This window comes from Heptranchias perlo, chromosome 22 (assembly GCF_035084215.1).
Source record: "Heptranchias perlo isolate sHepPer1 chromosome 22, sHepPer1.hap1, whole genome shotgun sequence".
Lineage (NCBI taxonomy): Eukaryota > Metazoa > Chordata > Chondrichthyes > Hexanchiformes > Hexanchidae > Heptranchias > Heptranchias perlo.
The window spans coordinates 12,684,978-12,698,940 of NC_090346.1; the positions used below are offsets into that span (position 1 = coordinate 12,684,978).

At 47.7% G+C, this 13,963-nt stretch overlaps 1 protein-coding gene across 1 annotated transcript in view; it reads right to left on the bottom strand.

Moving 5' to 3' along the window:
• Positions 1-13,963, bottom strand: part of LOC137340475 (MICAL-like protein 2) — a 78,239-nt gene that overhangs the window by 32,720 nt on the left and 31,556 nt on the right. Inside the window, exons 4-6 of the mRNA XM_068002932.1 lie at positions 11,386-11,513; positions 8,920-9,062; positions 4,943-5,895 (exon numbers count right to left, since the gene is read on the bottom strand). Of these exons, the coding sequence (XP_067859033.1) occupies positions 4,943-5,895; positions 8,920-9,062; positions 11,386-11,513 (1,224 nt within the window). The remainder of the gene's footprint in view (positions 1-4,942; positions 5,896-8,919; positions 9,063-11,385; positions 11,514-13,963) is intronic.

The following is a 13,963-nucleotide window of genomic DNA, read 5'->3' on the forward strand; positions in this document are numbered from 1 at the left end:
TTGGCCAGGAAACTAGGAGAACTTCCCTGCTCTTCTTCGAAATAGTGCCATTGGATCCTTTACATGCACCCGAGAAGTTTAACGTCTCATCCGAGAGACAGCATCTTCGACAGTGCAGCACTCCCTCAGTACTGCACTGGGAGTGTCAGCCTGGATTTTGTGCTCAAGCCTCTGGTGTGGGACTTAAACCCACAACCTTCTGACTCAAAGGCATGAGTACTGCCCACAGCCACAGCTGACACCTTAATCTCTCAATATTGAAAGAACCCAATGGTAGAAAAGGCTCTTTAACCTCAAGCAGGTTTTTTTTCAGTGTCGTGTTCAAATACATTGCTTGAGCTGTCACAAGACAGGCCTTCCATTTCAGGATTGGTACTGCTCATTATTAGAAAAGAACACTTAAATCATTGTTTGTTATCAAAAGGTAACAAGAGCCTTCCGACACAATCTGATTACATTATTTACTAAAGAAAGCAGGGAGAACAGTTTTTATTCCAATTTTTTTTTTTTAATTGCTCCTAGATGTCGAGCAGTTCCCAACAGGCCTGTTTCTGGAAAGGGCCCAAAGGACAACAGGAAGTGGCTTTTGACAAGTTTGGGCGAAAATCCCAAAGCGAATTTGGCTGTTTAGGTGGTGGATTGCTGCTTGCAGACCTGGCAAAAGGGTACACAGTCCGTTCAAAGTTGGTCTATCAGTTTATAGAAAGTACCTAAACTAGGGGTTGCCAACTCTGGAGGTATCATCACATGACCTCCAGCCTCCAACAGCCCTGCCCCCACGCTCCCACCATTGGACACCCAACATGCCCATCCTCGGGGCACCCCGCCTTCCCACGGCCAATCGGCAAGCGAATAGTCTCCTTGTTACCCGATTGGATGATTTTTGACAGTCAGTCCAATAGCCTTTCTTTCCCCCCATCTCAGATATTTTTATAAATTAATACACTAAGTGGTCAATGACATTTTTTTTTTTTAAAAACACAATTTCTTTAAAGAAATTGAGAAAGTACCTGTACACAGCCTTCCCAAATTTTATGACTGTACCTCTGGATTCCTAGCCGGGGTGGGGGAAAAGAGTTTAGCTCGGCTGGTCTCAGTCGTAGTTGACCATCTCGATGGTTGTTTTTTTCTTCATTATTCGTTCATGGGATGTGGGCGTCGCTGGCGAGGCCGCCATTTATTGCCCATCCCTAATTGCCCTTGAGAAGGTGGTGGTGAGCCGCCTTCTTGAACCGCTGCAGTCCGTGTGGTGACGGTTCTCCCACAGTGCTGTTAGGAAGGGAGTTCCAGGATTTTGACCCAGCGACGATGAAGGAATGGCGATATATTTCCAAGTCGGGATGGTGTGTGACTTGGAGGGGAACATGCAGGTGGTGTTGTTCCCATGTGCCTGCTGCTCTTATCCTTCTAGGTGGTAGAGGTCGCGGGTTTGGGAGGTGCTGTCAAAGAAGCCTTGGCGAGTTGCTGCAGTGCACCCTGTGGATGGTACACACTGCAGCCACAGTGCACCGGCGGTGAAGGGAGTGAATGTTTAGGGTGGTGGATGGGGTGCCAATCAAGCGGGCTGCTGTGTCCTGGATGGTGTCGAGCTTCTTGAGTGTTGTTGGAGCTGCACTCATCCAGGCAAGTGGAGAGTATTCCATTACACTCCTGGCTTGTGCCTTGTAGATGGTGGAAAGGCTTTGAGGAGTCAGGAGGTGAGTCACTCGCCGCAGAATACCCAGCCTCTGACCTGCTCTTGTAGCCACAGTATTTATATGGCTGGTCCAGTTAAGTTTCTGGTCAATGGTGACCCCCAGGATGTTGATGGTGGGGGATTCGGCAATGGTAATGCCATTGAATGTCAAGGGGAGGTGGTTAGACTCTCTCTTGTTGATGGTCATTGCCTGGCACAATGTTACTTGCCACTTATCAGCCCAAGCCTGGATGTTGTCCAGGTCTTGCTGCATGCGGGCTCGGACTGCTTCATTATTTGAGGGGTTGCGAATGGAACTGAACACTGCAATCAGCGAACGTTCCCATTTCTGACCTTATGATGGAGGGAAGGTCATTGATGAAGCAGCTGAAGATGGTTGGGCCTAGGACAATGCCCTGATAAACTCCTGCAGCAATGTCCTGGGACTGAGATGATTGGCCTCCAACAACCACTACCATCTTCCTTTGTGCTAGGTATGACTCCAGCCACTGGAGAGTTTTCCCTCTGATTCCCATTGACTTCAATTTTACTAGGGCTCCTTGTTGCCACACTCGGTCAAATGCTGCCTTGATGTCAAGGGCAGTCACTCTCACCTCACCTCTGGAATTCAGCTCTTTTGTCCATGTTTGGACCAAGGCTGTAATGAGGTCTGGAGCTGAGTGGTCCTGGCGGAACCCAAACTGAGCATCAGTGAGCAGGTTATTGGTGAGTAAGTGCCGCTTGATAGCACTGTCGACGATACCTTCCATCACTTTGCTGATGATTGAGAGTCGACTGATGGGGCAGTAATTGGCCGGATTGGATTTGTCCTGCTTTTTGTGGACCGGACATACCTGGGCAATTTTCCACATTATCGGGTAGATGCCAGTGTTGTCTGGAATACAATTCTGCTGCTGCTAGTGGCCAGTTTTGAGCTGCTAGATCTGTTCTGAATCTATCCCATTTAGCACGGTGGTAGTGCCACACAACATGTTGGATGGTGTCCTCAGTGCAAAGACGGGACTTTGTCTCCACGAGGACTGTGCGGTGGTCACTCCTATCAATACTGTCATTTGCGACAGGTAGATTGGTGAGGAGGTCAAGTAGGTTATTCCCTCATGTTGGTTCGCTCACCACCTGCCGCAGGCCCAGTCTGGCAGCTATGTCCTTCAGGACTCGGCCAGTAGTGGTGCTACCGAGCCACTCTTGGTGATGGACATTGAAGTCCCCCACCCTGAGTACATTCTGTGCCCTTGCTACCCTCAGTGTCCATGTGGATCCTAACACCCCCACCCTCCTCATTTTTCAAAAGGCTAGGCAGCCTTACCAAAAGATAAATATTCAATCCTGATCCCCCTATAACTTAAGCAAGAACAGAATTTCATCAACTTCCTTTTGAAAAGGAGTCAAATCATTATGTTTGACCACAGACACCTGTTACATCAAGTCTACAGCACAGAAACAGGCCATTTGGCCCAACTGGTCTATGCTGGCATTTAAGCTCCACACAAGCTTTATGCCACAGGGTGAGACAGCTCAGAAACCGTAAAATAAGGAAAAGAAATCAGTGTAGATTGTGAGGCGAAACATTTCATAAATATAAAAGAGAGTCACTAATAAATCCAATAGGGAATTCAGGAGAAACTACTTTACCCAGAGAGTGGTTAGAATGTGGAACTCGCTACTACAAGGAGTAGTTGAGGTGAATAGCACAGATAAACAAATAAGGGGGGAAGGAATAGGAGGTTATGCTGATAGGGTTAGATGAAGAGGGGTGGGAGGAGGCTTTTGAGGAACACAAACACCGGCAAGGAGCGGTTTGGCCGAATGACCCATTTCTGTGCTGTAGGCTCGATGTAACAAGTGTCTGTTTACAAACTTACTGCCCTGTAGGGAGAGGGGGGTTGGGGAGAAACACATAAGAGGCATGTGCCTGTGAATGGTTAACTAGTGAAAGTGGAGTGTCTAAGACGACCTGCGTCAGCCTTTCGGGGAAATTATATCGTTGGGCTCCTGGCCAAAGGCAGCTGCAGAGAGAGTGAAACCAACAGAGCGGCCATTACACAATCAGCCTGAGCAGGCTCCAACCTGCGTCGGAGAGCGGGAAGGGAGGAAGAATGTCACTTTCACCCGGTGTCTCACCTAGACCAGCTCAGCTCAACCCAGTGTGTGGAAACTGGGTACAAAGTGTCTTACCATTTGGTGGGGTATCAGTAACATCCAACAGCATGTTACACCTGCCAATGGCCCTCTCCAATAGCTTAGGCAACGACACATTGCGAGAAAAGAAATTAATCACACAACTGTGTTGTTCATTAGAGTTACAAATGGTTGAGAAGCTTGGAGAACAAAAAAAAACAAGCAAACTTGTATCTATATAGAATCATACAGCACAGACAGAGGCCATTTGGCCCATCGTGCCGGCCCTTTGAAAGAGCTATCCAATTAGTCCCATTCGTCCGCTCTTTCCCTGCAATTTTTTCCCCTTGAAATATTGATCGGATTCCCTTTTGAAAGTTATTATTGAATCTGCTTCCATCACCCTTTCAGGCAGTGTGTTCCAGATCATAACAACTCGCTGCATAAAAAAATTCTCATCTCCCCTCTGGTGCTTTGGCCAATTATCTTAAATCTGTGTCCTCTGGTCTCCTGCCAGTGGAAACAGTTTCTCCTTATTTACTCTATCAAAACCCCTCATAATTTTGAACACCTCTGTTAAATCTCCCTTTAACCTTCTCTGCTTTAAGGAGAACAATCCCAGCTTCTCCAGTCTCCCCACATAACTGAAGAATATAGCACCTTATTAAAGTCCCCAGGACACCCCAAACTGCTTCAGGTCCAATTAAATACTTTTGAATGCAGTCACCGTTAGGCAGGAAAATATGGCAACCAATGGAGCACAACAAGGTCCCACAAACAGCAATGAGAGAAATGACCAGCGAATGTGCTTTCGGTGGTGTTGGTTGAGAGATAAATATTGTCCAGGACACCGGGGAGAACTCCCCTGCTCTTCTTTGAATAGTGGCCGTGGGATCTTTTACGCCCACTTGAGGGGGCAGGCGGGGCCTCGGTTTAACGTCTCATCCAAGAGACCTCCGACAGTGCAGCACTTCCCCCAGTAACTTGCCCAACTGCAAGCCTAGATAATGTGCTCAAGTCAAGGACCACAAAGCCCCTTCAGAAGGGTCTGCTTGGCAGTGGGTGGTGAAATAGGAGCTGCCGCTGAGAGATTGCATGCCAGCTTAGCCAACCAGAAGGAGAACTAACCTTTACTGTTTGCCTGATCAGGAGACAGTCCGTGGCCTGTTGCTTCCTTCATGCTGGAAGCCCGGTTCAACCGAGCACATGGGGCTCTTTCTGTTGATGGCGTGAGCACCAGCTCAGCATTTGCAACGCCTCTCGTGACCACTGGACGTGGCGATGCTTCAGAAGCAGAGTTAGGTCTCCATTTGGAGTCCTTGGCCTGCGCATTGGCAGGTTTGGCCCTTTGTTCCGGAGTTGCTGACTGGCTGGCTCTCGGTTGATCACTTCTCTGGGTGACTACGTCCAGCGTTATGGTCTTGGCGCTCTGGTGGCTGGTGGACTGTGGAGGCTGGTCAGTAATAAACTGGGAAGGTGAGGCGACGCCTTGGCTGCGATTGTTATTGCTGTCAAAGGGCAAGTTCTTCAGGAGCACCAAGCGAGCCTTATCTTTATCTGTATCCGAGCTCGTGGTGGGAGTCGAGGGGCTCTTCAACGGTACGTTACCACGCTCCTGGTTTCCAGGCGACCGATACCCCGGTGTCGTGGTTTCCATCGGACTCTGCCACCCTCGCACGGGATCCGGGGACTGGAGTGAGATCGTTGGAGATCCCGAGTGAGGTGAAGCCCCTTTCCCCAGGGGTGCCCCCGAGCTCATGAACTTCTGCTTCGCTGCCTGCGTTTTCTCCGCAGAACTGCCCCCTGCCTTGAAAGCTGCCGGCGAGGCCTCGGCCTGTCTGGGGGCGCGCGTCACGGCAGCGGAACTGGTTCCGTGGCCCACCACCGGCCCGTGGACTGTCGGGGCCGGTTCGCTGGGTTTGGGGCCGTGCCCTTGTGACGAGGGGCTGATCAAGCTGCTGCTGCTATTGTTGTTGTCATTCTCACCGGCCTTGTTTTGGTGGTTGATGCAGATGAAAGTCCCAGGCACAGATCCGGTCTTGTAGGCACCAACCACGAGGGTATTCAAGCACTGTTTGCACCTATGGCAAAGGAAAAGGATGAAGAGAAAAGGGAAAAGTCAGCGTGAACAAGAAAGCGGAACTAGTGAGATTGTTTTAAAGTTTGACCTACACATTAAGAGCTGTAATTTAATCAGGTCTATAGTCACCAACTTAAAGGGAATGTTTGAGAGAAGGCACTCGGGCTGGTTTCCTTCCCCATCTCATAGGAATTGCTCGACGCAAAAAGACAGAGTTCCATCTAGTTCGCCTTCTACCATCCTGGTAGTTGCATGATACAACGATAATGGAATTATTGACTAATCATAGCGATCAATCTCAGACCCAGACTGGAGGAAAACCCCCAGTGGTGGAGAGCTTTGGGAACCATAGGTCTAAAGTTATCTGTTCCTCCCGAGCATTGCTTCACTCACCACACCTCAGGGGCACAAGTCTAGAGATTAGGAGCGGGGACCCTGATCAATTTTCCCTCTCTAACGCAGTGGCACTGAGGCCAATCTTAACACCCCTTCCATCTCCCCGGTTAAGATGAGCTAAATTAGCTCAGCCAATGAAGTAATGTTGTAACATAGGGAATGCGATGGCCAAATTGCACATAGCAGTGATGTTGATTGAGGGAGAAATATTGACCAGGACTCTGGGGTGAACGCCTCTGCTCTTCTTCGAAACAGTGGCTGTGGGATCTTTTACATCCGCCAGAGGGGGCAGACAGGGCCTCGGTTTTACATCTCATCCAAAAGGCGGCACCTCTGACAGTGCAGCACTCCCTCAGAATCAAGATCCTCCCTAGTCTATATGGCTCAGCAACTCCACCTCGATCAGCTGAACCATCGGAGACACCTACTGTTGGCCAGCTTTCAAAGTAGGTAGGCCTTCCTGTTCAACTGTAGCCTGACGCAGTTGCCAAGGCAACAGGCGAGCAACTCTTCCACCCAAGCTTATATTTTTGTTTATAAACATGAAGTTTCCTTCTGAGACACCAGAGGGAAGAATGTTGATTTACAAGAGAAAGAATGTGCTCCAAAAGGATTCCTTTGTAAGAATTCCTTCCACCCTAGCCTGACATTTCACCTGGATCAGCTCCAAACTCACTGGAATGACCCCGCCATGCTTCACATGCTCCAGCCCCGTAGAGAGTCCAAGACTGCCCACGATTGCTGAGCTCTGGACAATTACAGCCTTTGACTCAAGTCACTAGGTGACGATTAGCATCCAGGAGATAGATCGGACTATTAAAGGGACACTGTCTTCAACAAGATGCTTCACTTTGGTTGCAAGTTTTCTGCATGGAATGTGTGTCCATTTTGGGCACCCACTGTCTGTATCAAGTATTCCCAGCCATCACATTTCTCGTTGCATAGACTAGGTTCGTATTCCCTTGAGTATAGATGATTAAGGGGTAATCTAATCGAGGTGCTTAAGATGATTGAAGGATTTGATAGGGTAGAGAGAGAAACTATTTCCTCTGGTGGGGGAGTCCAGAACAAGGGGGCATAACCTTAAAATTAGAGTTGAACCTTTCAGGGGTCATGTCAGGAAGCACTTCTTCACACAAAGGGTAGTGGAAATCTGGAACTCTCTCCCCCAAAAAGCTGTTGAAACTGGGGGTGAATTGAACATTTCAAAACTGAGTGATAGATTTTTGTTAGGTAAGGGTAATAAGGATATGGAATCAAGGTGGATAAATGGAGTTGAGGTACTGATCAGCCATGATCTAATTGAATGGCGGAACAGGCTCGAGGGGCTGAATGGCTTACTCCTTTTCCTATGTTCCCAAAGAGATGCACAGTCAATCTCTCACTAACTCTACCTCAACAATGCCTCAGCCCCAAACTCAATCAACTAGCCACTGCTATTCCAACGTGGCATTTTTCCATTATAACCAGCAAAGGAGGCTTTTGTTCCCTCAGACTGGGCTGATTGAACTCTGGCCTCAAAGATAACCCACCGCACCAATTCCACGTGAAAAAAAGTGCCACACCTCAGCTTAGTGGTAGCACTCTTGCCTCAGAGTTAGAAGGTCATGGGTTCAAGCCCCACTGCAGAGACTTGGGCACATAATGTAGGCTAACGATTCAGTGAAAGAGTGCTGCGCTGTCAGAAGTGCCATATTGCACGTGAGACATTAAAGCTAAGGCACCGCCTGGCCTCTCAGGTGGACATAAAAGATCCCACGGCACTATTTGATGAGCAGGAAGTTCTCCCGGTGCCCTGACCAAGATCTATCCCTCAACCAACACGACTAAAAAGACAGATTGACTGGGCATTCATCTCATTTGCTATTTGTGGGAGCTTACTGTGCACAAATTAGCTGCCATAATTGCCTAGAAAATAACAGTGACTACACTTCAAAAGTAATCCATTGGCTGCAAAGGGCTTTGGGATGTCCTGAGGATGTGAAAGGCGCTATATAAATGCAAGTTCTTTCTTTCTAATGATATATTAAAAATCTTAGATCTGAACAGAATTCCTGTCAATCTCTCTCCATTATAAATTCCTTTGTCCTCATTCATAATGGAAACTGTCTCTGTAAAACTTGTCACGCTGTAATTACACCCTCCCACCAGTGGAGACACTGCAGCACCAACAGGAAGGTGTAATTACAGAGTGAACACGTTTTATAGAGACAGTTTCTATTCTAAAAGTGGACAAATAGAAATACAAAATTAACAAAATGTATGACTTTAAAATGGATAGTCCTTACGAAGGCTCACCAAGGTCCAATTATCCCCACTCTCTAAAACCTGCTTTGCCTGAAGTCTACACTTGGTCTCAACTCCCCGAGTGCCACAACAACTTGCATTTATATAGCGCCTTTAACGTTGTAAGACGTCCCAAGGCCCTTCACAGGAGCGATTATCAAACAAAAATTTGACACCAAGCCACACAAGGAAATATTAGGATAGGTCTTGGTCAAAGAAGTAGGTTTTACAGAGGGTCTGAAAAGGAAGAGGTGGAGAGGCAGGGAGGTTTAGGGAGGGAATTCCAGAGCTTGGGACCTAGGCAGCTGAAGGCAAAAGCAAAAGGTTCAGGCCTACTTCTCACCTGAAACAGTTTCTGTGGTAAAGTTTCCCATCCACCAAGTACCGCTGAACCAACAGAACCTTTTCTTTGCAGATGGCGCAGTTATTGGTCAAAGTCCCCGATTTATTCGACCTCTCACCTGCGCCATGACCCGGAACTTTGTTCTGGAGGGAGGGAGAAAAAATTACAATTATTTTGGACTAATTTCTCCATTTAACCAAGAGAGTGGGACACAAGACTCTTCCAGTGATTGGAGCACCAACACAGTTTCACTTCCAACACAGCCGAGGCCCAATTGTCACTCTTACTTCCTCAGGAGGCACACAGCAGGGGTTGACCTCCAATAGAGCTGCCCACAGTGTGACCTCAGCTCCCCCACAAGCACAGTCATTGCATCAGCAGTTCAGAGAGGTTAAACTGCCAAGTAACTCAACACTTGACAGTTATGGGAGATCTTAGGAAGCTCCTCTTCACACAAACAATGATCAATGCATGGAACGGACTTCCAGATACAACAGCGAAGATGAAATAAAGACAGAAAATGCTGGAAACACTCAGCAGGTCAGGCAGCATCTGCGGAGAGAGAAACAGAGTTAACGTTTCAGGTCGATGACCTGTCAGGACTGGTGAGAAGAGCAGAACTTTAAGGTGAGCATTCCTGGAAGGGAAATGATGAAAACCTTGGTAATCATTTAAGAAACAACGGGAAGCGGTGATGGCAAGGGTTCAATATGGAAGGATGGGCTAAGATGGGCATCGCTCATCTCCATCTATCTTGTGACTTCACAAAAGCTTTTGGCATAGTCAGTATCCAGTTGAATCTTCCAACTGTCTCTCGTTCTCCACCAACAACCTGTCCTACCAAGTACACAGGTCATTGACTTCATTAGCACAAGGGACTTGAGCCAGGGTGACTTACGGGGACAATTTGAGAGGAATGTGGGAAGTTTGAACCCGTGCTAATTTTTTTTTTTTAAACCAGGAAACACGGACACTCGGTCCAGGAAGCTGACTGCCCAGGTAAAAGGCGGATGGTCATCGTGTACGAGAGTGAGCGCCAGTGGGCTAGTCAACCATGGAGTGCAGCACGACCAGGCCCGATCCCATCCGCGGCCCACACATAGGCCTCTAAATTCAGGCCTGCCCATTCGCATGGGGTGCAGGGACCAAACAATGCGCCTGAATGGTGAGGCCCGAGTGGCACCCAATTTTGGGCCATGGGCCTCATTGCCATCGGGCCAGCGAGCTGCGGACGGTAACAGGCAGCTCACCGGAGAAGTGAGACTGAAGATCCGGTCGCAGCAGCCTTCAGGTAATTGATGAAGGAGAGCGATTGGGTCAGGAGGTAGCGGCAGCTTTAAGGACCACCTGTTAGGAAAACCGGGTCTACATGCGGCCTGAATGTAGTCGCGTTAGCGGCCTCAGGGCAAACCAACCTTGCAGTGGGGGCCTCAAACCAGTGTTAGGCCCCTTATTTGCACATGCAATGGGCCTAATACCTGTTTCACACCAAGTCTTTTGCCTTTACCAACGCGGTGGGTGGCACACTTCTGGCTGGTAATGAGTTTGCGCTTCCTACCCGCCATATTGGATGCTTAGGGGGCAATTTAGCGCCTGACAAACGGGCACTGCACGGCCTAATTTCTAGGCGATATACTTTCCAGCAAACCCTGGGTGATTTTTCTTGCTAGCCCAGGCACTGAAGCCATCTGTAGAGGCCTCATCCCCAACCGGACTGAGATCAGCAAACTCAGCACAGCCCATGGCCCATACCTGGGATTTCCATGATCTGTGTGGCTCAGACCCATGCTGCAAGTGTAAAAAGATAAAGTCTTGTCCAAATAGCCAATAGATTTCACCTCATGGAGCTGCAGTTCTTCAGTACTCGACTGCACACTGTTTACACGGGGCTAAAAGGGTTAAATTACGAGGACAGCCTGCATAGACCAGGCTTGTATTCCCTTGAGTATAGAAGATTAAGGGGTGATCTAATTGAGGTGTTTAAGATGATTAAAGGATTTGATAGCGTAGATAGAGGGAAACTATTTCCTCTGGTGGGAGAGTCCAGAACAAGGGGGGATAACCTTAAAATTAGAGCTAGGCCGTTCAGGGGTGATGTCAGGAAGCACCTCTTCACACAAAGGGGAGTGGAAATCTGGAACACTCTCCCTCAAAAAAGCTGTTGAGGCTGGGGGGTCAATTGAAAATGTCAAAACTGAGATTGATAGATTTTTGTTAGCTAAGGTTAATAAGGGCTGTGGAACCAAGACAAGTAAATGGAGTTAAGATACAGATCAGCCATGATCTAACTGAATGGCGGAACAGGCTCGAGGGGCTGAATGGCCTCCTCCTGTTCCTGTGCACACCACAATACATCGAGGAGGCAAGAGGTGAACAAACGTTCCAAAACAACACACACGTTTACCAAGTTGCATGAATTGGCGTCCAGCTAAAAGTTTAACCGTGAGACAAAAACCGGCCACTCACCACTGGTGCGACCCTGGGGGTCGGCGTATTCTTGGGGAGTTTTGGTTTGGCCTCTGGAGTCGACCTCTTCTGCACTGGTTCCTCATTCGACTCTGAGGCCGGTCTCTTGATGTGAGCCAAACCACCGACTGCAAAAACAGAAATATTGGTGTTAAAGACACAACTTAAAACAGAAGTCCAGCGTTCTCCTTCACAAAAAGAATCAAACTTAACACCACATGAAGTTTAGCTGGCTCATTGCATGCTTCCTGTGGTCTACAGAGTTTAGGGATATTTGGCGTTTTCGATTAGCAGAGGCCCAACCATGTAATCCTTCCCTCCCACCAACAGGGGGTGATACAGTCATCCCCCTTGGATCCCAAAGCATCTCACTCCATTAACACATGGCACACCAGGGTACTGGAGAAATTAGAAGACACCAAAGGCAGGCGGCTTGGAAATGTTACCATTAGTTAACCAATGGTTAGGTAGATTGTTATTGGTGGGTTATGGTAGTGTAGTGCTTATGGTACTGAACTAGCAAGCACAGAGTTGGGAAGTTCAAATCCCACCATGTGCAAGTTGTGTAATTTAATTCAATAAATCATCAATGACTAGCAACAGAAAATATGATGTAAAAACCCTGACTAATGTCCTTCAGTTGAGTTGTAACACTCTGGCCTCTGAGTCAGAAGGTCGTGGGTTCAAGCCCCACTCCAGAGACAGGAGCACAAAATCTAGGCTGACACTCCCAGTGCAGTACTGAGGGAGTGCTGCACTGTCGGAGGTGCCGTCTTTCAGATGAGATGTTAAACTGAGGCCCCATCTATCCTCTCAGGTGGACCTAAAAGATCCCATGGCACTATTTGAAGAAGAGCAGGGGAGTTCTCCCCGGTGTCCTGGCCAATATTTATCCCTCAACCAACATCGCTAAAAAAAGATTACATGGTCATTGCTGTTTGTGGGATCTTGCTGTGCGCAAATTGGCTGCCATGTTTCCTACATTAAACAGTGACTACACTTCAAAACTACTTCATTGGCTGTAAAGCACTTTGGGACCTCTTGAGGTTGTGAAAGGTGCTATATAAATGCAAGAATTTCTTCTAGTCCCTCACTATGTGCTGGACTCTTAATGTGGCCTATCAAGCCACTCAATTGTGAAGACAATTGCTTAGAGCAATCAGAGACGGCAATAAATGCGGCCTCACCAACCTCGCCCGCATCCCATGAACAAATTAAAAAAATCTCTCATGTTCCTTTTACAAAAATGATAGGGTGAGATGAAGTAGGGTGGGAGGAGGCTCGTGTGAAGCAGAAACGCTGGCATGGACCAGTTGGGCCGAATGGCCGTTTCTGTGCTGCAAATTAAGAACATAAGAAATAGGAGCAGGAGTAGGCCAATCGGCCCCTCGAGCCTGCTCCGCCATTCAATAAGATCATGGCTGATCTGATCCTAACCTCAAATCGAAATTCATGTCCAATTTCCTGCCCGCTCCCCGTAACCCCTAATTCCCTTTACTTCTAGGAAACTGTCTATTTCTGTTTTAAATTCTATATAATTCTATGTAAAAAAGTGGGGTTTTTTTGGCAAAGGGTCAACAGGAGCAACAAAAAAAAAAGGACCTTACAGTTGGACAGCAGTCCACTCAGTTGATTCTAACCGTGGCACCATCTCATTACTCAATTCCAATTCTGACTCACACTAATCTGGCCGACATGAAACGGGTTTCCCCATCCCACACAGCTCAGGTGCCAGGGAAACATGTCCCTACAGGTTGGGGAATTGGCACAGTGTACAGTTCGACATGCTCACTGTAATTCTGGCTGTGGCTATGACTGGGCCTGGATATCGCCCGATATCTTTTTCTGTTGCGTTCAGAATGAGAGATTTTTTTTTAAAATTTCACCAGAAGTTGTCTCTGGTCCACTTTGCTTTAATCCCTTCACATCTCCAAAGGTAAGAGTGGGAGTGGGGGGGGGAAAAAAGACATATCGTGTCTCAGATCCCAATAAGGTCACTCGTTGCCATAGCTACACAGCAAGGAGAACACCCCTTCCGCCCCAAACAGGCCGTCGCTACGTTTAACTTAGTCTGAACACAGAAAATAAAATCGGAAGCCATTCGCCCTGTCGACATCAGACAGAATCGTGTCTCACAATGTCACAAGAGAAAAGGCTCTTGGTTTTACAGATGCGTTTGAAATAGAATTGTGTTATTAAAAAAGGTGAACGAACAGATGGCCCAGCACATTGGTGTATTCAATGATTGAGGAAGTGTACTTGGTCTATCCCAGCTCACCCAAGCAGACAAAGCCTTCAGTCTCCCCCATTACAGCATCCAATTGTTCTTTTCCAATGGTTCCAGGGACAATTTTGAAAATTTCAAAACGGAGATTGGTAGATTTTTGTTGTGTAAGGGTATTAAGGGTCATGAACCAAGGCGGGTAAATGGAATTAAGATACAGATCAGCCGTGATCTAATTGAATGGTGGAACAGCTTGAGGGGCTGAATGGCCTACTCCTGTTCCTATGATGTGCTTCACTCCAAAGAGAGAGCGTCTCACTCTTTGTGCAAAGAAGCGCCTACATTTACCTTTCT